The 21,609-nt window shown below is 42.7% G+C and overlaps 1 protein-coding gene across 2 annotated transcripts in view; it reads right to left on the reverse strand.

Annotated features, from left to right (window-relative positions):
- LOC148016654 (uncharacterized) overlaps positions 1–21,609 on the reverse strand; it is an 88,709-nt gene that overhangs the window by 24,442 nt on the left and 42,658 nt on the right. For both annotated transcript variants that reach the window (XM_087664365.1, XM_087664364.1), the window contains one exon: positions 11,956–12,253. In XM_087664365.1, the coding sequence (XP_087520491.1) occupies positions 11,956–12,253 (298 nt within the window). The remainder of the gene's footprint in view (positions 1–11,955; positions 12,254–21,609) is intronic.

Genomic DNA, 21,609 nt, shown 5'->3' on the forward strand with positions numbered 1-21,609 from the left:
TGTGGCGCACGATCGTAGTTTTCAAGCAACAAACAGCACTCCAGACGGAGGAGGGGAGGAGCGATCCAGGAGAGTTCTGATCAAGTGTCCTTGGGTTTTACCTCCCTTTCAGAGCCAACAGAGCCATCAGATTTGCTATCTAAGCAATAAAGTAGAAGCTAGTATTTGGTGTGCGTTTTTGGGAATAACACGGAGCTCCAAGAGATCTAATGCTTGGAGATTGCTTCCGAATAGCAGAAGACATTGTCTAGATAATCCAAGAACCATTTGTCTTGGAGTTTAACCATCAAACGATCAACTTATGACTGCTGTAATAATCACGAATATAGAGGGTTGAAGTGTGTTTGGAGTCCCATACAAGGCTTTTGATTCCCTTCGCATGTTCTATCAATACATAGTGCTCCGGGAGAAGTACTTGGGCTTCTCCTACCAAGAAATCATCTAAACCTATTGACATTTGGATTTTTTGGACTCTTTATCTTAGATATACAACAGAGTTTACATGTAATGCATGCAGAGTCTCAATCATTAAGCCTTGTCTTTATCTTGTATAAAGGCTTTGGCAAACTTGGCAGAAGGTTTTTATGATTAATTCATGATGTATGGACATGTCTTGAAGAGAAATTGATTTCCAACATTCTTGGGATTCATTTAAATCTCCTACCTATTCCTTTTTTTATCTTCTATCTCCTATTCTCTACTTGCTTTTCTCTCTAATCCCCAATGGATACGACCTTTCAACTAAAACCCCTCCAACACGGCCACCATAGTTGTACTCATACATAGTACGAACTGGTTCGTACTATACGGTTCGTACCATACTGCACCGTACGAATTCGTACCAAAAAACAAGCACTTTTTTTAAAGGGGGGTTTTTTTGGGCGTGGTTGCTGTTGTTGGTGGTGGTTTGGGTTGTTGACTGTTGTTGTTGTGGTGGTGGTGGTGATTTTGTAGCCTTGATCAATCAACCAAGAAAGAGGGTGGAAGCTTGATTAGACTCCTCATACATGTTTGGTTATGATTTATCCTAGAGCCAAAGGCCATACATAAGGTATTCAAGCAATTCCAAACGCTTCTAATTGATGTCCCATCATTTTTCACAATATATTAGTGTCATCAATAAATAAATTCAGCACCATTTGAGAATCATCAAGTAGCTTAATCCTATTGATTTTACCTTTGTTCACAGCTCATTTTGCACCACCCAACCCAAAGCATTAGTGCATATTGCTAATAAAACTAGGCTAGAGGATAGCTTGGCCTAATGTATCTTCTGAGAGTACACGAATTAGTGAATGTACCATCGGTAGCTACTTTAGCCTTAGCAATGCCAAACAAAACCATAACAAAATTCATAAATCTTTTACCAAAACCTTTGGTGGTTTATTTGGTAACTGTTGGTCTCACAGGTCATTTTGGCCTCTTGTAGACGTTAATAAAGCATCTCATGTCATTTCATCTCTCTCTCTCTCTCTCTCTCTCTCTCTCTCTCTCTCTCTCTCAAGCATACATGCCTCGTATTTGTATGATCATTCATGTATGATGTATCCACTCCTATGTATGTACTTGTAAGTTGTAGCGCATGTTGCGCATGCGGCATATGTCATAGAGGTTTTTGCGTGTTTACCTCAAGTATTCATCTTATATACTCCAATAGCATTGCTATTTAGACTTTAAACATCTGTTCTATCATCTATAGTTCAAAATAATGAAGTTAATTTTTTTTTCGTACTAATATCGTACCGTACCTTATAAAATCTTAAGGTACCATTTAGTACCGTATTTTATCGTACCGTACCATATCATACTTTTCGTACCTAATAACTATGACGGCCACAATATATTAAAATAGCAAGATATTGTGAGGCTATTTGACTAGCAATATATGATTACATCTGACGAGAGATTATTCACATTGTTTGTCATAGTTGGGAGAGGGTTTTGGGAGATTCACAGTACATGAGGAGGAGATACGGAGAGGAGACAAGCATCCAAATTGTGGCAACTCCTTTCCATTTAAGGATCCCTTATATAGTTTGGCAATAGAGAGCATTTTTGTTGGCCTTTCATGTATTGAGTTTTCAAAAGATATTCTCTTTTTGTTCAAGGAAAAGAAACTCGAGGAAAGGGACATCTAACGGCTCCACCCTCAATTGAGAATGGACAAGAATAGAAGAGAACATAACCAATCCATAAATTTGTGCTCTTGCTATGATCAATGCTTTGTTGGGTTGGCTGCTTCTAAATAGACTCAAGAGGTACCACTAGCCCCACCCGATGACTATGAAGCATAATTATGAATAAGCATTGCAAATAGCATGGGTTGAGCACAAGAAACGTGCCCAACCATAGAAGACAAACAAGGTTGTGAGAGTGCGGAAAGTCCCAGAAAAATTCCAAATGACGATGACAGTGTTCAATAGGTAGAGGCAGACTGTGGAAAGCAAAAACTGGCCTAAGAATGCACATAGAAAGCCGCAACTAAAGAAAATGCATCTATTGGTGCATAGTCAGCTAGATTTTGGGCTTCTTGGCTATTTATAGCATGTCCCTCCAATTGGGAGACACACACTCTCTAGCCTTCAATCTTCCGTTTGCAGATGCACACTCCGACACTCCGTGCTTGTTGCTACCATCGTCATCATCTTGATCTAGTTTCCCTCATTGACACTTTGGGCTACGTGCAGTGATTGATTACTCCATCTCCATTGTATCAACATTCTTCTTCAGACACTGCAGTATTCTTCCTTCATCTTGTGCTTCCTCTCTTTTTCTCTCTCTTTGTTTCTCTCTGTGTTCATGTTTCTCTTCTGTTGCACACTCTCACATGGTATGGCAGCTAAGTCAAAAGGATCATAGCCATGTCTTTAAAGGATATTGTCCAACCAAGAGAAGCAAGCTCACCCCTCGTGTCCTCCATCTCAGTAATACGCTTCTTCATAGAAGAGGAGTCATCAAGATTGAGTATCTGCAACTTCTTCTCAAGATAAATCTTGAGGGTAAACGTCTTGTGCTGGTACAAAGATGCAAGCTTCTTCCACGCGCCTACCATGGTCTTCAACTTGCGAACATGCATAAGGACAGAATCCTGCAAACTCATGAAGAGAAAGGATCGGCTGGAGAGTTGAGCTAATCCCATAAGGTTGCTTGCTCAATCCATAGAAGGTCCATCTGTGGGATCCTTCTTAGGATGGGGGAGGAAATCAGAAAGAAGAGCCCAAAGATCAAAGGTGTCGAGTATGCACTCCACCCTACATGACCACAACGAATAGTTGGAACCATCAAGTTTGTCTTCTTTAGGTAATGAAGGTAAGACAGGCACATGCATTGAGGGTATCAAGGACGCCATCTTCACTTTGGAGGCAGTCCTCTGTGACAAATGAATAGAAGAGGGATGGGTGTGAATGGGAGTCTCCTCTGCTGACGATAATCACGTGCATGCTCGAAGGAGTATATGGAAAGAAGCTCCTTCTTTGAATCATCAAAGCGTGTAAACTAATAAGACATCTTCGATTCTACAATCACCCAGAAAGTTGTGTTCAGACAAAAACAGAACGGGAAAACAAAAGGCAGTCAACTATAATGTCTATAGATGTGCCATTTATCTACAAAAAACTGTCACCTGCCACACCAAAAGGGGGTCACCTGCACCAAGAGGTGTCGTGTTGAGATATCGAGCTCCACTCGTGATACGCCAGGGTGACCGTTGTGTATTTATGTCACCGACTTGTCAGTTGCAGACGCGGTTGGTACACCGCCCATGAATAATAGCTACATGATAGCTATCCTTATCTACTCTAGTTTGTGGCTCAGTTAGTATGCCACCTTAGTTAGTTGAGTTTGGTTTGAGACCCATATATAGGGTTCTTCTATTTCTTTGTACTTGAGTTCTTTTGGCTTACACAACTAAGAAGAGGAAAACTGTTTTCAGCCTCCACCCTTGTGTGTCTTCCCCCATTGTGCAAGCAAGAAAGCTTCAAGCGAGACTCCTTCCTTCTCTCCCACAATCTTGACATGGTATCAGAGCCTTGTTCGTGGTAAGGAGCTCAAGAAAGCAAGCCAAGCTCGCGGTGTTTTGGTAAGAGGAGCAGTGTTGCTCTCATTTTCTGTTTTGGGAGCAGATCTCTGCAGGTAGCACAGCCGGAAAGTGCAGGAGTGCATTGTCTCAAGTTGAGACGCCCTTCGCGGTGAAGCAAGAGGGCAGTATATGCTGCGGGAAAGGGCTTTAGCCCTTGGCGACCTTGTTTTTCTTATTTGAGGCCATTTCGGGGCCTGTTTTGGAGGCGGAAGTTTTCTGCACGCACTCAGGAAAAGGCTCAGTTTTATGCTGTGCAGCCACTGTTCTACAGGTCGGTGAATAGTTACTGTAAAAATTGCATTGTATGCTTGTGCGCAGAGACATTGGGAGTTACAGAATCATCCCTGTTGCTTGTTGATGCAAAATCGTCACTAGGAAGTGACTGTGTGGTCAAATACCACTTTCGCCAGTTTTGCAGATTTTCCCTTGTGAGGGTGAAGCTGTGGTTTTTGCAGTGACAGAATTTTTTGCAGTCTTCTGTAATGGCATCTGATTCTCTTTCACAGATTGTCACTGAAAAGCTTGACAAGAACAACTTCCAAGCATGGAAGTTTAGAATGACGAATTTCCTTATGGGAAAAGGATATTGGGAATTTGTTGCAGGAAATGAAGAAGAACCAATTCTTCCTGATGTTCCCAATCAACAGCAAATGCAGGCATTTAAAGCATGGCATGAGAGAGCCAGGAAAGTTATGTATTGGCTGTCTATCAGCATTTCAGACTCTATGATTGTGCATATTCAGGATGCAAGTATGCCAAAGGAGGCATGGGATACTTTGTCAAAAATGTATAGCACAAATACACAAGCCAGGAAAATGCAGCTCAAGCAAGAGTTGCACAATGTGCAAAGAGAAAATATGAGCATCAACGACTACCACATGAAGGTGAAGAAGATTGCAGATGCACTTGCTTCCATTGGGTCACCAGTGGAAGATGATGATTTAGTTTCTGTGACCTTGAATGGTCTAGGAAAGGATTATGCACAGTTTCGGACATCCATTTCAGTTCGTGAAAGATTTCCTGATTTTGAGGAGCTGATTGCTATTCTAATTTCTGAGGAGCGAAGAAATGGTGGTGCATCTTCTTCAGGAGGAACTTCAAAAGAAGCTGTCTTCTACTCAAATGCTGGAAGAGATAGAGGCAGAGGTAGAGGAGGCCGATATGGAGATCGTGGTAGAAATCAGAATATGCAGCAAACTCAAGAAAACCAGTCCTATGGAGGAGGACGTGGTAACTCTAGAGGCAGGGGGAGCCAAAGAGGCCAAAATGCAAACAGTAATGTTGAATGCTACTATTGTGGTAAAATGGGTCATATGGCTAAAGACTGCTATAAAAAGCAGAATGACATCATGAATGGAAAACTGCAACAAGGAAATTATGCATCCTCTAGTAGACAGGGTGATGACAGAAATGAGCATCTGTTTATGGTGCAGCACATGAATAATTCTGTGACAAGTGCAGAAGAAAGCAACGATGTATGGTATGTTGACTCAGGTGCATCAAACCATATGACAGGTCATGCAGAATGGATGGAGGATGCAAGGAAAATGGAAAAACCAGGATTTGTGGAGACTGGTGATGATACTGCACATCCTATTGTGCAGATTGGAAAAATTCATTTGTCTATGCAGGATGGGAAAAAGAAATACCTGTCCGATGTATTTCATGTCCCGAATATCACCAAGAATCTGGTTTCTGTTGGTCAAATGGTTGAGCAGGGCTTGCAGGTCAGATTTAATCCTCATGGATGCTTTGTTGAGGATATGAAAAATAAAGGTCGCGTGATAGCAAAAGGAAAGAAGAAGGGCAGAATGTTTACATTGGATGCAGACATGTCTGAATTGAGTGCAGCAATGTTTGCACATGGGACCGGTGTAGTTGCAGATATTGATATCTGGCATAAACGCATTGGTCATGTTAATGTACAGCGACTTAAATCAATGCAGGCCCAAAATATTGTTGCAGGTTTGCCGAAATTCAAGGTTGCAGAAATGCATAAGGTATGTGAAGCCTGTCAGTTTGGAAAACAGGCAAGGAAACCATTTCCTAGACATGTTCAAGAGAGTGAGAAGCCATTGGAATTAATCCACTCTGATGTGTGGACAACTAAAGCTGCATCTCTTGGAGGCTGTCATTATTTTGTCAGTTTTATTGATGACTATAGCAGAAAAGTTTGGGTGTATTTTATGAAAAAGAAAAGTGAAGTTTTTGGGCATTTCAAAACTCTTAAAGCGATGGTTGAAAAAGAAGCAGGCCTGCAGATAAAATGCCTAAGGTCAGATGGAGGGGGAGAGTACCTCTCAAATGAGTTTGCAAGGTTCCTGCAGGAGCATGGCATAAAGCAGCAATATTCATGCAGTCATACCCCACAACAAAATGGAATTGCAGAAAGAAAAAACAGGCATATTGGAGAGGTATCTCGTGCCATGCTCAATGAAAAAGACTTGCCAGATTTTTATTGGGCTGAAGCAGTTGCTACAGCAGTCTACATAATGAACAGGACTCTCACTGCAGCAATAGATGGAATGACTCCAGAGGAGAGGTATACTGGTAGGAAACCAGATATTTCTCATTTGAAAATTTTTGGTTGCATTGCCTATGTACATGTGCCAGATGAGCTGAGATCCAAGTTGGATCCAAAAGCTGAGAAGTGCATCTTTATTGGCTATTCTCTGAAGCAAAAAGGGTATAGATGCTATAACCCTTCTACTCGTAAGTTTACAGTGAGCAGAGATGTTGTTTTTGATGAGATGAGTAGCTGGTATAAACCAATAAATGTGATTGATGATGTAGATGCACAAAATGGTAATGCTGCACAAAATTCACAGCAGCAGTCACAAAATATTAGTGGACCTGGAGCGTCCTCTAGTAGTGGTTCACATTCTTCGCCATGGACAGGCAGATTGAGATCAGGAGAATCTTCTCAAAGTAATGCAGATAGTGGTATGCAGGTATCACGAAAAGGAAAAGAGAAGGTTGATCAGCCCATGTTTGATGTGAATGCAGGTCACTCTTATGTGGATGGTGAATCCAGTGGCTCAGAACAGAGCATTGATGATGAGTTGGGTATTCCTTCTATTGTTACACCTGGAGTAAGGAAGACCAGGGATGTTTTGAGAGCACCTGGGAGTGAACCTACTTTGCGCAGGTCTACGAGAGCTAGGTATCCTGTGGATAGGCTGAAATATGATGGATTTATAGCCATTCACTATGCATATATGGTTAAAGTGATACAGGAACCAGAACCCACTTCTTTTGAGGAAGCCATGGGAAAAGAAAAATGGGAGAAAGCCATGGATGAAGAAATGGATGCCTTGGAAGCAAATGCTACATGGGAATTGGTACCTTTGCCTAAAGGTAAAAATGCAATTGGCTGTAAGTGGGTTTATAAGGTGAAGCACAATGCAGATGGTTCTGTGAATAGATACAAGGCAAGATTAGTAGTCAAGGGGTATGCACAAACATATGGCATTGACTATGAAGAAACATTCAGTCCGGTTGCAAGGATGGCAACAGTAAGAGCAGTCATTGCTATGGCTGCATCAAAGGAATGGTCTTTACATCAGATGGATGTAAAGAATGCCTTCTTGCATGGTGATTTGCAAGAAGAGGTCTATATGGAGCAGCCACCAGGTTATGTGCATGCTGTTCATCCTGAGTTTGTTTGCAGGTTGAAGAAAGCCTTGTATGGCTTGAAGCAAGCACCTAGAGCATGGTCTGACAAGATAGGACAGTATCTTGTCACTATTGGCTTTCAGATTTCCAAGGCAGATTTCTCACTTTATGTGAGAAAAACAGAGAAAGGTATTATGCTACTTGTCATTTATGTTGATGATTTGATTATGACAGGTGACAGTGATGAAGATATCCTTCATGTGAAAATGCTATTGAAGCAGAAGTTTGAGATGAAGGATTTGGGAGAGCTACGTTATTTCTTGGGCATTGAGGTGATTAGATCACCAAGTGGGATACGGCTCTTGCAGAGGCAGTATGGATTGGACATGCTGTCCAAATATGGGATGACAGGCTGTAAGCCTATTTCAGTTCCTTTGGAGCAGAATGTGAAGCTGAGCACAGATGCAGGTGAGCTTCTAGAAGACCCTACTATGTACAGACGCATAGTAGGAAGTTTGATTTATATGACTATTACCAGGCCAGATTTGAGCTATGCTGTTGGATTGGTAAGTCAGTTTATGCAGGCTCCAAGGAAACCACATTTGGATGCGGCTAGACGCATACTCAGGTATGTGAAGTCCACATTGCAGTATGGACTATTTTATGAGACTGGGATTCAGATACAGCTACATGGATACACTGATGCTGATTGGGCTGGTAGTATTTCTGATAGACGATCTACTAGTGGATATGTGTTCTCTTTTGGGAGTGCAGCAGTCACTTGGAGCAGCAAGAAACAGCCTACAGTTGCCTTGTCGAGCACAGAGGCCGAGTACAAGGGTACAACAATGGCTGCATGTGAGGTAGCTTGGTTGCATAAGCTACTTTATGATATGCATCAGTCTATAGATAGGCCAGTTGTCATTTATTGTGACAACATGAGTAGTACACACTTGGCAAATAACCCAGTCTATCATGCTAGAACAAAGCACATTGAGGTGCATTATCACTATGTGCGAGAGAGGGTTTTACTAGGTCTTATTGATCTAGTTTATGTCAGCACAGAGGATCAGGTAGCTGACATATTCACGAAGGCATTGGGTGCAGAGAAGCTGCGCAAGTTCAGAGACCTGCTTGGTGTGCAGGAATTGGGATTGAGCTCGAGGGGGAGTGTTGAGATATCGAACTCCACTCGTGATACGCCAGGGTGACCGTTGTGTATTTATATCACCGACTTGTCAGTTGCAGACGCGGTTGGTACACCGCCCATGAATAATAGCTACATGATAGCTATCCTTATCTACTCTAGTTTGTGGCTCAGTTAGTATGCCACCTTAGTTAGTTGAGTTTGGTTTGAGACCCATATATAGGGTTCTTCTATTTCTTTGTACTTGAGTTCTTTTGGCTTACACAACTAAGAAGAGGAAAACTGTTTTCAGCCTCCACCCTTGTGTGTCTTCCCCCATTGTGCAAGCAAGAAAGCTTCAAGCGAGACTCCTTCCTTCTCTCCCACAATCTTGACATGTCGGCTGTACCAAGAAGCAGTCACCCATAGAAGGAATTTTCATTTTCAGAAAAATACAAGAAAGAGAGGCCACCTATTGTCTATAAGTTGTCGCCTGGCCCTGGATGATGTCATCTTGCCTCCACGAGTTGTTGCCGGTCAACCTAGATGGTCGACTGGGCACTGGACCACCTAAAGGGGCTGTGCATGCAGCAAATGCAAGCTGAAAATCTATGTTTTGAAGATCTGGGTTGCTCCTCCGTGAAGAACGCCTGCTCCTCAACAATAAATCTCCAAATTGTGTCCTCACTTTGGTAATGATACCATGTGAGAGTGCACAATGGAAGAGAAATACGAACACAAAGAGAGAGAGAGAGAGAGAGAGAGAGAGAGAGAGAGAGAGAGAGAAATAAAGAGAGAAAGCAAAAGATGAAGGGAGAATATTGCATTGACTGAAGAAGAATGGTGATACAATGGGGATGGACTGATCAGCCCCTACATGCAGCCCACATTGTTAATGAGGGCACCATATCAAGCTCATGGCAATGGCAACACCAAGCACGAAATGTTGGAGTGTACACCTGCAAACAGAAGACTAAAGACTAGAGAGTGTGTTTTTGCCAAGTGGGGGGACAAAACTATAAATAGCCAAGAAACCCAAAATTTGGCCAACCATGCACCAATAGGTGCCAAAAAGCTAGCCAACCAGCATTAAATAGTGGTCACACTGTAGAAAATGCAAGAAAAAATAGGGAAGGTCCCGAAAAAATCCCAAATGGCAATGACAATGTCTAGCAGGTAGAGACACATTGTGGAAAGTAGAAACTGGCCTAGGAATGCACACAAGAAGCCAACAATTGAAGAAAATGCACCTAAACTGCCAGAGCTCCTGTGTCTCCGTCAAACTCTGATAGGAGCTCACAACCAGGAGTTGATAGACTGACATGACTAACATAGGCAAGCAAGCTAAGGTTTCTTGGCCAAGGACTCCAACTAGGTGGCCTCCAACTTGGATTATGACTTGCTTCTTCGTTGAAGGCATCCATTTGTTCTTTATTTTTCCCTAAGTGAAATATCATGACAATGAAAATGGAGAAGATTGGAAGCTGAATCAAGAAAAAGCAGTGGCTGTAAAGATATTGAGAGGCAGATGAAAGAGAGGTAAACTGACTTCTAAATATGCTCAAAGTGGGTCTTCTGCGGTGGACATGGAGAGATAATAGTCACCTATGAAGAATTAGCTTCACTCAAAGAAAGATAAAGGACCAGCCTAGGGATACAAGGATACCTAGGATAGCTTATTTTTCCACTCCTCAGGTCACAAATGGGACGTCTTTGCAAGCATCATCGCTTTGCACAAATCAACACGGGGTAGTCATGCCATACAATAGCAGGATGTTTCTTCTGCAAAGACTCTATCCAAGTTCTACCGATCATCCACATTCTCAGATGCAAATGGAAGAGACTCCAAGGATAGTCCAAACACATCGGCAAGAACAGCTTTCTTGCTACTTGGGACATTGGCACTTTCTTCCACTTTGGATCACCTCATATCATTTGGATATAGGCCAACTGATTGGGTATTTATTGAGCCCTTGTATTAGATTTTCTCCCTTGAGGATGGCCATCCTGGGAGAAGTCTACATCTCCATGATTTTTATTTTTTGTTTCCACAAGGATTATGCATTTTCCCTTAGCTTTTGCGTACGTGTTCTAGTTGTCACCCCAAGAAAGGACCCTCCCAATGTTGATTTCTCAAGGTTAGTGCTTTCAACAAGCTTCGACTTTGGAAGCCATGTTGCCATGTACTTGTGCCAATCTGCTGCAACTTGATAAAAGGTATTTGCCACAATCTGCATTCCGAATGGATGTGTCCTCCTTTCAAAGTATGGAGTGGCATTGGGCTGCAGGCAGATTTCGTATCCAAAGATTGTGGGTAGATTCAATCCCAAGCCTATCCCCATCCTTTCTTTTATTGTTTCATTTTTGGGGCAGACTTTCCTTCCCAAAGATCTCTTTACTTCCCTACTGTTTCTCCATTTCATTCAACTAGAGAGCTTTCCTCCTTTTAAGGCAAATTCTTCTCGCATCTGTTTCAGTCTGTTGCAGTCCTTACCATCCTTTAACACCTACCTTGCATGCACAGAGTAAGCTTGCAAAATCATAAAGATGTGCACAAACTCCAATTTATGAGCATGATGCATGAATTGACTACTTGGATCTCTTGATTATATTGTCAAGCAACACAATTCAGAACTACAAAATATCAAACACAGTACTCCTTTCAACATCAATCAGGCTGAACAGAGCTACAAGCCTTCAAAGAAAAACTATGAAACTGCATATAGGTCCCTTGGTCTTAACCTTAGCAGTATAGCACACATATATGCTATTACTATCGCTGTGTGTGATTTAAGGCTCTCTTCCAATTCAGAGTGGATAATTTGAAATGTCCATTTTTATTATGTGATGTATGGTGACGTACCTTCACCATATATCTCAACTTAAATGTTTAACTGCAGAGATATAGAAAACCATTCAATTCACTAAACTCAAAGACACCTCAGTAGACACGCACAGATAGCCACTTCTAGTATGTAAAAGATTAGCACAAAAAGAAGGAAAAAAGAAGAGATTGTAGTGAAAATGAGTGGAAAAGAGAAGATCGTTGTGAGTAGTAGTAAACAGGAAGATGAGGAAGAAAGACCAGAATGCTTGTGTGCAATTCAACATTTTTCTGCAAAATTGCATTGCTTACCTGAATTATTTTGGAATGACTCAATCAATCTTAGAGAGATGTCCTTCCAGCATTGCAATTCCCTTTCTCTGAAAATTAAATCGACTTCTTTATCTTTCAAACGTGCTTCTAGTTCAAGTATCTGCTCCTCTTGTCTTGCAACCAAGACTTCATGTAGACGTCTACTTAAAGTCCCTGGTGAAACTGAATGCTTGCCATTTTGTATGACTTCTGATGGCACACTGGGATCATCATTGCCTTTACTAGACAAACCATCACCAACTCTTGAAGGTCGTTTAGGCCATGTGCCACTGTACTCCTGCAATTTTCAAAACTCACACTCACTCATTCACTCACACTCTCTCTCTTTTTTCGTAAAACTCACACACTCTCTCTCTCTCTCTCTCTCTCTCTCTCTCTCTCTCTCTCTCAGGATTTTGAAATAAAGCATATAAATATTTATAAAGGGCCTTCCTGCCAACCAAGCAAACTCAAAGAGAGATAGAAACCATACATAGCCACAAGACTACAATGATGAAAGAAGGGAGCCATGAAGTGGATACAACCGGGGTGGAATGGATGATCTCCATCCACAGAGCAGCCACTTCTCTCAGTACTAAGAAACCATGGAGCTCGCTACAACAATAGTCCACAAACACAGCCCACATGACCATGGATACCAGAGGCTGAATAAAAAGTGAATGCACTATGTGTGCTCCGAATGTGTCAAAGACCCCTCCAACATAGAAAATGAAAGAGATGAGGATGGCTGTAAAGCAGCCAACACAGAAAATTGAAAGAGTCAAGGATGGCTGCTTTACAGCCATCCAACACAGAAAATGAAAGAAACAAGGATACTCTAGCTGTAAAGCGGCCATCAATGGCATCCTGTCCAAAACCCAGAAATAAACGACTGTATGCTGCTGTGCCACTAAGGTCCATACTCAGGAAATGAAACCTTAGACTTCAACATTAGATGCATTCTTCTTTGTACACATTGGTGCCCAGTATTGCAGCATTACTTTCTTAAAATTCTCAAGGTATCGATTTGTGGCAAAGTTTGTTAGTGCTTGACCAAGCCAAATTTGGCAAATGTTATGAAATTGTCATAATGGTACAAAATCTCCCTTCCTAACATCCACTATAGGCACAAACACATTCTTAGAGTTCTCTCTAGATGGTCCATAATAGTGATCATCAAGTTCTCAAATTCCCATTAACTCTTTGGATTCTTCAACTAGAGTGCTTGTGTTGTCATAGTATCAATCAAAAGATCCCAGCTTATCCTTCCTATATGATTTGGTTGCTCCAATGTCATGAGTAGCTCTTCCACTAATAATTGGACATGGAATGAAGAGATGAGCAAGAGTCTCATCACGTGTGGTATAGAAAAAGCATCTACCACAAGAGATCGTGTCACCATAATATATCACTGGTGAGGAGACCTGCTATGAGAATTTTCTTCCTTAAATGGCCCACAATAGTAATCATCAAGTTTTCAAATTTCCAAGAACTCTCAGATTCTTGAACCATAGTGTTTGTGTCATTAGCCAGAGGTCCTCAAAGCCCTTCATGTACATGGTTTGGTTGCTCCAATATGATGAGTACATCTTCCCAACGGTCTATAACAGGTGTAATAAATTTAAAATGTTTTGAATTTGGACATCTCTTTGTACATTTATGTCTAGCAATTGGACAGCGAATGAAGAGATGAGCAAGAGTACAACCATGTGTGGTTTAACAAAAGCATCTGTCATGGCAGATCTTGCATCACCATAGCATATCACTGATGGGGAGACCCCCTACAAGAAGCCTCCAAATAAATACTTTTCCTGGGTCGGGAAGTTAGACTCCATAATTGAAGCAACTGATCATGCCACTTAGCTTTATTATTCCTAGAAGACCAAACTTTGTTTGATTTCTCTCACCCCTCTCATATTGTTGACCATCTTATGATAAATTGGCTGATTGTCTCAAAAACCATCCAGGTGCACAAAATCCCAATTCAAGCACAGGGAGAAATGCTAAAAAATGCAAGCAAAGTGGAATGTCACCAAAGCCATTCCTCCAAACTGGTCCATGTCAACCAGTAACCCCAAGGAACCCGATAGTAATGCTAGATATGACAGAATTACTAAAGTTGATTTTAAGAAGGAACGATAGCGTCTCACAATCCCCAAACCCATTTGTGCCATCCTATTAAACTTAATCACATTTTATGTGCTTATCAAGCCAATCCAGCAACATGGAGGTGACCATAGTCTCATCTTGGATCAAATTGGTCTCCTTTCTATGGGGGATGTGAAGCAGTGGTGCAACATATCTCTTGCCAAGAAGCAATCGAGTGGGACAGCAAAAAGACTATGGCATTATGATATCTTGAGTCAAATTCAAAATGTGCCATCATGAGCCCTGGATTCATGTATGACCAACCTGCTCCATGAAAGCCATAGCAATGTTCACTACTGCTGCTCACATAAGAATTGTAATAGGGCTATCTGCAAAGCTATCATATGAGTCTTGATGTCCAACAAAGCAACTTCACCCAGGTGCTTTGGCATAGTAGTAGGGCTGCACAAATTCGTGCAATGACTCCTTTGCCAAGGAAGCAAAGGCAAGAAACAGGAGCTTATACTGACCATCACCATCTATACAACTATGAGGGGTACACATAGAGGCCAGCCCTAAGATTTCTCATACATTAACATATCGTGACTGCATGAAGATATACAATCAAGCAACATTGGAGGGGACACATCTACCCAAATGAGATATCCCAAGTGGAGTGATCTCTCCATGGGGAAAAATCCCACCCTGCCAACCAGAAGCATGCAGGTTTCTGCATATATAACTGATGAGAGTGGACTTGTGTGTGTTATGTTGAGGCTTGAGGCCAAACCACAGGATTAGACTTCTCACCCTTCACAAACATAAATGACTCCTTAGCAAGAGATTGTCCAAGAATCTTAGCCCCACTCAGAAGAGCAAGACCTCATCAACCACCAGCTTATCCAATAGAGAGAGTATCGATGAGTCACCAAGGAAAAAAGCAAAGGTCTAAGGGAACATACCTAATGAATGGATCCACTGAGAGCAATATTACCAATTATTTACCCATTAAGTGGAATGTGTGACACTCCATCAGAGCTGATTCTATCAATGAGAGAAATCATTCTAGGCCCACTATCCATGGAATACGTTAATTGGCGAAAAAAGTACCAATTAACATGGCCAAAGTCTTTTTCAATATCCAATGGAATCATAACAACTGACTAGATGCATTGGCATAGTCCATCCCCAATCAAACATTCAAGATATTGTGCATACCATTTTATCCCTTAATGAAACCATATCACCTTAGATAAATCAGCTCCAACAAGATTGTTTGAAGCCTGTTGGTATGATCTTACAGAAGATTTTTCACAATGATCTCATGACAGAAATGGGCCGCCATTACTTTAGAGCCCAAAGTAATAGAAGCATTTGGTAACAATCAAAGCACTACAATCTTCCAATTAGACAGTATGTAGCCCATTTGAAGCCTGTCAGTATGATCTTAGAGAAGATTTTTCACAATGATCTCATGACAGAAATGGGCTGCCATTACTTTAGAGCCCAAAGTGATAGAAGCCTTTGGTAACAATCAAAGCACTACAATCTTCCAATTAGACAGTATGTAGCCCATTCTCCAAACATGATAACAGAGCCAAAAATGTGGGCCTTTGAGCTTATCATCATAAGCTAAGAATAATTCATTTGGCAAGCCATCCCATACAGGGCTTTTCCTACCTACAAGATGAAGCAAGTCCGTTTCCACATATGCCTTGGTGACGTCAACATCCATAAAATCTACCAATTTCCACACCATGTCCACAATAGCACCAAGTACAACATTAGTAAGACTTAAATGTGAACCATCAAACTTTCACAGTAACTCGGGCACCATCGAAATGACAATCTGAGGCTCAGTAATTGTAGCCCAAAAAGGATCCTACAGCTGCATAATATTTTCCCATGCACATCTGTAGCGAAGACAAGCAAAGAAACCATGAATGTGGAAATTTTGTGACTTGTCATGCAATGCATCTTAATGGTCCAGCAATTTATATTTGGCGCATATTGCTCATCCTAAAGAGCATGAACTCTACATGTCAATCACTAACTATAAGTAACCAGGTCTCATAAGTACCCAGCTTGCTGTAAGTTCAAAGAATGTTCCAAAGATTGCAAGTACTACAATTCAGCCCTCACAGCAAATGCATGTTGAACTCCATATTCTTGGAACAATTCAAATACATTCTCCCAAAAAATCAACCATGCTTGCATACCTTCAAAGAGAACTCATCTACCAAACAAAGCAATAAGCTCCAACATGCACTCCAAGAACAGAATTGCAAAGGAAAATGGCCAAGCATGGCTTTGAAAGCGTCTACTGGCTCATGAATCATTTCTAACACTAGGGTTTAGTGATCCAAAAGAACATATGCCTCCATCCACATATGTAACACCACTAGAAGAAGAAATTCCCTCTTACAAACATACATCTTGTTCAATCTAGCCCAAGTATCAAGACACTCAAGAGAATGGTATGTAAATCCAAGCTCAAAGGGGTGGAGGCAAGACCACACAATTCTTCCTAAGGAAGCTCCCAGAGCATCCCAAACCTGGAATTTTGATAGGGGGATGCCTACTGGTGAAAACCTAGCGGCCCATACCTCCCTGGGCTCTATCGGCTCACGGATCGGGGGAGCAAGCCACTCCTGAGGTATCACTGTGTCTATCTCCCTTCTCCTCAGCTCCACTCCTTGCTGGCAGCTTGATACTTGCTGCAGTACCTCCTCATTCGCCATCCTCTTCACCTTCCCTTCTCGGTCCCTAACCTGGGGGTTCCAAATCACCGGCTGATGATCTATCTCCTCCTGGAAGCCTGGGGGGCTCTGGATTAGGGCCTTACGGAGGCCCTGCCACACGCAGAGCAAGCTACGTAGGAAGGGTGATTTGGCAGGGGTGGGGGGGGGGGGGGGGGGGGGGGGCGGAGTGGGGACGCGGGGGGGACAGGTTGATCTGGGCGGACGTGAAGATCCATCTCACGGACGGCCTCCACTCACCGCCAAGCCTCTGTCTACAGTCCTGAAGACCTTCCTGCAATAGGACCTTCCAGGTCTGCCGTCTGCCCTCCCGGTGTGAGGCCACGGACAACTAGCTTGCCCAGGAGGGCCATACTTTGATACTCTGGGTCTATGATCCCAAGCCCTCCCTCTGACCAATGCCATATAATGGTCGCCCACGCCACCTTGGCCCTGGAATCCCTGGAGCCGTTTGACCCGGACCAAAGGAAATTCTGCACTAGGCGGCGAAGCTGCATTACACAGGAGGAGGAGAAGCACCAACACGAGGCGACGTACCAGGCCGTCGCTAGGAGGACCTGGTTAACTACCAGGGCTCGGCCGGCTAGTGAGAGGCGAGCCGTGCTCCAGTAGGTCAGCTTCCTCCGAATAGAATGGAGGACTGAAAGAAACTACTGAGCGAGAGTGATGTGGAGTCCCACCTGGAACCCTAGGTACCGGACGGTCTGTCCTCTACTCACCCATCTAAATCCCAGGTGGACGCCCCACTCCGTGCTAGAGTCCGGGTCTGTGAGGAAACCAACCGACTTTCGCCAGTTGATTTTTGCTCCCGCTGCTGAACAAAATGCCTCAAGAGCCAACCTCACTCTCTCCAGCATCAACTCATCATCCTCTATGTAGAGCGTTGTATCATCTGCATACTCTGAGTCTAACAACTCGGTCTCCTCTCTTACTGGAAGTCGAAGGCCACGTAATCTACTCACACTTGACCTGAGGAAGAGAGACATCGCCTTTGCAAAGAGAAGGAACAGGTATGGGGCCAGGGGGCAGCCCTGTCGGACCGATCTCTCCAGCTGAAACTCCTCCCATCACCTCCCTCCTATGAGAACCCCGTTGGTCGCCGATCTGTAAAGTGCGGAGACCCTGGAAATCCAAGCCCGGGGGAAACCCAACCTCACCATGGTGCCCTCTAGGAAACCCTAGTCCACCCTGTCATGGGCTTTCTCAAAATCCAAGAGTAGTACGGCCAGTCTCTGCCCACTGTACTGGGCCCACTCTGTCATCTCAAAGAAGGCGAATACATTGTCCAGGATACTCCTATCCTGGACAAAGCCTGTCTGTGTATCATGGTTGATGACTCCTACTAAACATAGATCTAACCCTCATATACATAACCTACACAACCTAGAATCTACATCAGACATTTTAACGAAGCAATGATGGGTACAATGAAGAGCAAACTGCCAACGTAACCCTAGATCTATGAGAAGCATGACCAATGAAGAGAACATATGAAGGTGACAACTGCCATTGAGTGTTGCTTATCTTTCACAGCACTGAAACAACCCCAATTCCTAGCAAAGACACTCCTCCACATCCTACACGGTTTAGTGCCTCACGAAATGCCCGTGACATTCATAGTACTAACTTTATGATAAGAGATGAAGTAAAAACCATTGTTGCAGTACAAAACCTCTCCATTTCACTAGAAATGAAATCCATAAGGTCAGCCCTTTGCAAACCCACCATTGTTATCCTACCGCTGATCATGAGAGTGAAATAAGCAATCTTCCTCCAACATCTAACCACAAAGAAAACCAAAAGTATTTTAATTGGCCACATGAATGTGGCGTCTAAGACAATTGAGAATTAGAATAACATATTTCTCCTCTCTACTGAAAATTTTGAGTAACATTGGTTGAGGTGAATGCAATGGATTCCTAGGATTCTTGATGCACATGGCACTTCCCCACAGACACACAAGAAACCTCCCTTGGGTCCTATTCTAGAGAGTTAAGATTGGGCACACTCTCAAGTCTAGGCTCGTGCAAATCAATTTCCCCATTTTGCACAAGAGGAGATAGGCACTTATATTGAGAAATAAATGGAGGCTTATTCACTTGCATAGGCACATCTGTCTTGGAATCGGCTGGATACTATGGACATGGAAGTTCATGGGGTCATTCTACAATAAAGGGACTCAATTAGACACAACTAAAACAATGCCTAGCAAATGTTCCATATTTCATTTCACACAAAAAATCTTGCAATCCGAGAGCCTCAAAACATGATTTTGTGAGACAAGGTCTCCATGCATCTCACAATCAGCAAGCTCTATTTCTATTCCAAGAATCCAAGTGAGGCTTTGCCAAAACTTATTCCATTGACCATAGGGCAAGAGGAAGAATGGGCACTAAATGCACAGGGAAATTCAACACTTCCACCCAAATGGGACATGCCTGCCTAAGAACAACATGAACTTCCTCCAAGGGCCACCATGAAACACCATGAACCCGTTGAATATCCAAGAAGAAAGAAGTGTATTGCATGATCTAGGGACGAGCTTCCGAGGTGCAAAAGAGGACCTCAAAGAACCCTTTAGAACCATCATAAATTTCCTCAATAAAAGGGCCACCTCTCTATTAGCAATAACATAATATGAAACCAAGGCCTTCAATGATGCTCGAATATGAGCAATGATAGGAATTAGACCTCTGAAATAGAAAATGTCAGCCCTCTAATGGAAGGCTGCAATTTGCTGAAACACAATGCTTGTCCTCAAAACTACCACCACATATTCTCCTTCTGGAAAACCAATCGTTTCCATTCATTAGCATGAACTTTATCACTCATCAATCTATTAGCTTGATGAGAAACCGTGTGCTGAATTTGCTCAATCCTCTCCTCTTGAAGGAGTATGATATGTCAGAAGTAGAGCAGCAATGGAAGTGTAAACATATGCTGTAATAAACTGCTGAAACACAAGACAAAAGAGAAAGGGAAAGAACGAACACTGAAGAACACAATACAGATAAGAACTCAAATGTACACTCAGGAAATGGAATCCATATATCCAACACGAGACAATCGCATACAATAGTGAGTCACTGGTTGCGTGGGCATCCGCACTGGCTGCTCTCCCCAATAGAAGATCCACAGGTGATGATGAGTGACTAACTGACTGAGGAGGAAGAGCCTGAATAAGTAGGATAAAAATATGTCCTCAAAATGATCAGGTCAGCCAGCATTTATATGACCATAAAATGACACAAATAAAAATGCCTAAATATCCTAAATAATGTGCCCAGCCTCTACATGCACAGACTCACACATGAGTTGATATATCTACTAACATGATAGTCCCCCCTCTAAGTGAGGTGTCTCTGGAGATTCGCGAGCCTAAACATTCAAAAACCAACTTGTAATGCTTACCCTCTCTCTCTCTCTCTCTCTCTCTCTCTCTCTCTCTCACATGCAAGGCAAGAGAGCACAAGGATAGGCAGGTTTCAAATGCGGATATACCATGCTGGACCATATTCTCGCACTTAGAGCCATTATTGAGGAGGGTCCAGAGCCCGAGACAAGAGAATCTATTGCTGCTTTGTAGACTTTCGCAAAGCTTTTGATCTAGTGCCTTGTACACGCATCAGGTAGAGATTACAAGATATTGAAGTACCAAAGGGTATAGGATGGGTATCTATGCATTATATGAGACAATGATAGGTCATGTACGGGCACTAGGGGGCTATCAGAGAGGATTGACAATACCATAGGGAAACAAGGATGTCCGCTTTCACCCACATTGTTTGGTCTATACATACATGAACTGTCTGATTACATTGACCAAGGAGGAGGAGCCGAAGCCAGCCTAACAAGGGTGTTGATACCGATATTATTGTATGCAGATGAGATTCACCGGAGGGATTGCAATGCCACCTAGATGCTTTGCACATCTTTTGTAGATATAGATCCCTCACAGTGAACCCTGGGAAGACCAAAACCATGGTTTTCAATACTTCAGCAACATGGGTGACTAGATCTATGTACCAATTCATATTTGGGGAAGACATAGTCGAGCATGTGAGGGAACACGTTTACCTGGGAATCGCCTTCTCTGGCCCACGTTTTTTGTTGAGAGGAACATCAGAGGCACGTCTGGCACAAGGATATGCAACAATAGGGGCACTCTAGAGTCAATGTGCTCACATACAGTTCCAAGAGCCCCGCACCAAACTATGGTTGTTTGACATCCTAGTCACACCTACAATACTATATGGAGCATAGGTATGGGGTTGCAGCTTGTATCACAAGCGTCTTAGCCCACTCATTGATCAGACTGGAGCAGAGAGGGATTATTATGATGGCTGGGATAGCATGGAAAGGCCATTGATCACGATGATAGCATGTATGATTAGGAGTAAGCCCTCCATCCCACATCCCATTTTCATAGCAAAGCTAGAGGCGGCTCCTATAGTTACGAAGGCACTCTTCAAGGCACTAAACTTTTAGCACAAATTATGGGAGCTTCCACATCATAGATACTCCAAATTGGCACCAACTTCATCTAGGCAGCTAGCAGCAAGAGGCGAGAACTATTGGTTTTCACAAAGGGCTATTTGGATGAGCCTACATGGTTTGGATATTGACTACCTTCCACCTTTTGATTATAGCCTTAACTACCCTATACTTTCTCTTAGCCAATCAAAGCTGAACCAGGTGATCAGAGCTACTATCTTGAGGATTGAGACAACAAGGACATGGATCCACCCACCACTTCCTCTAGGATCGAGAATGGAGTTCTATAGGAGTCATTTCTTGTGTCTCTTTG

Source organism: Lygodium microphyllum, chromosome 23 (genome assembly GCF_053477565.2).
Source record: "Lygodium microphyllum isolate KBCC chromosome 23, Lygodium_microphyllum_v1.1.10, whole genome shotgun sequence".
Lineage (NCBI taxonomy): Eukaryota > Viridiplantae > Streptophyta > Polypodiopsida > Schizaeales > Lygodiaceae > Lygodium > Lygodium microphyllum.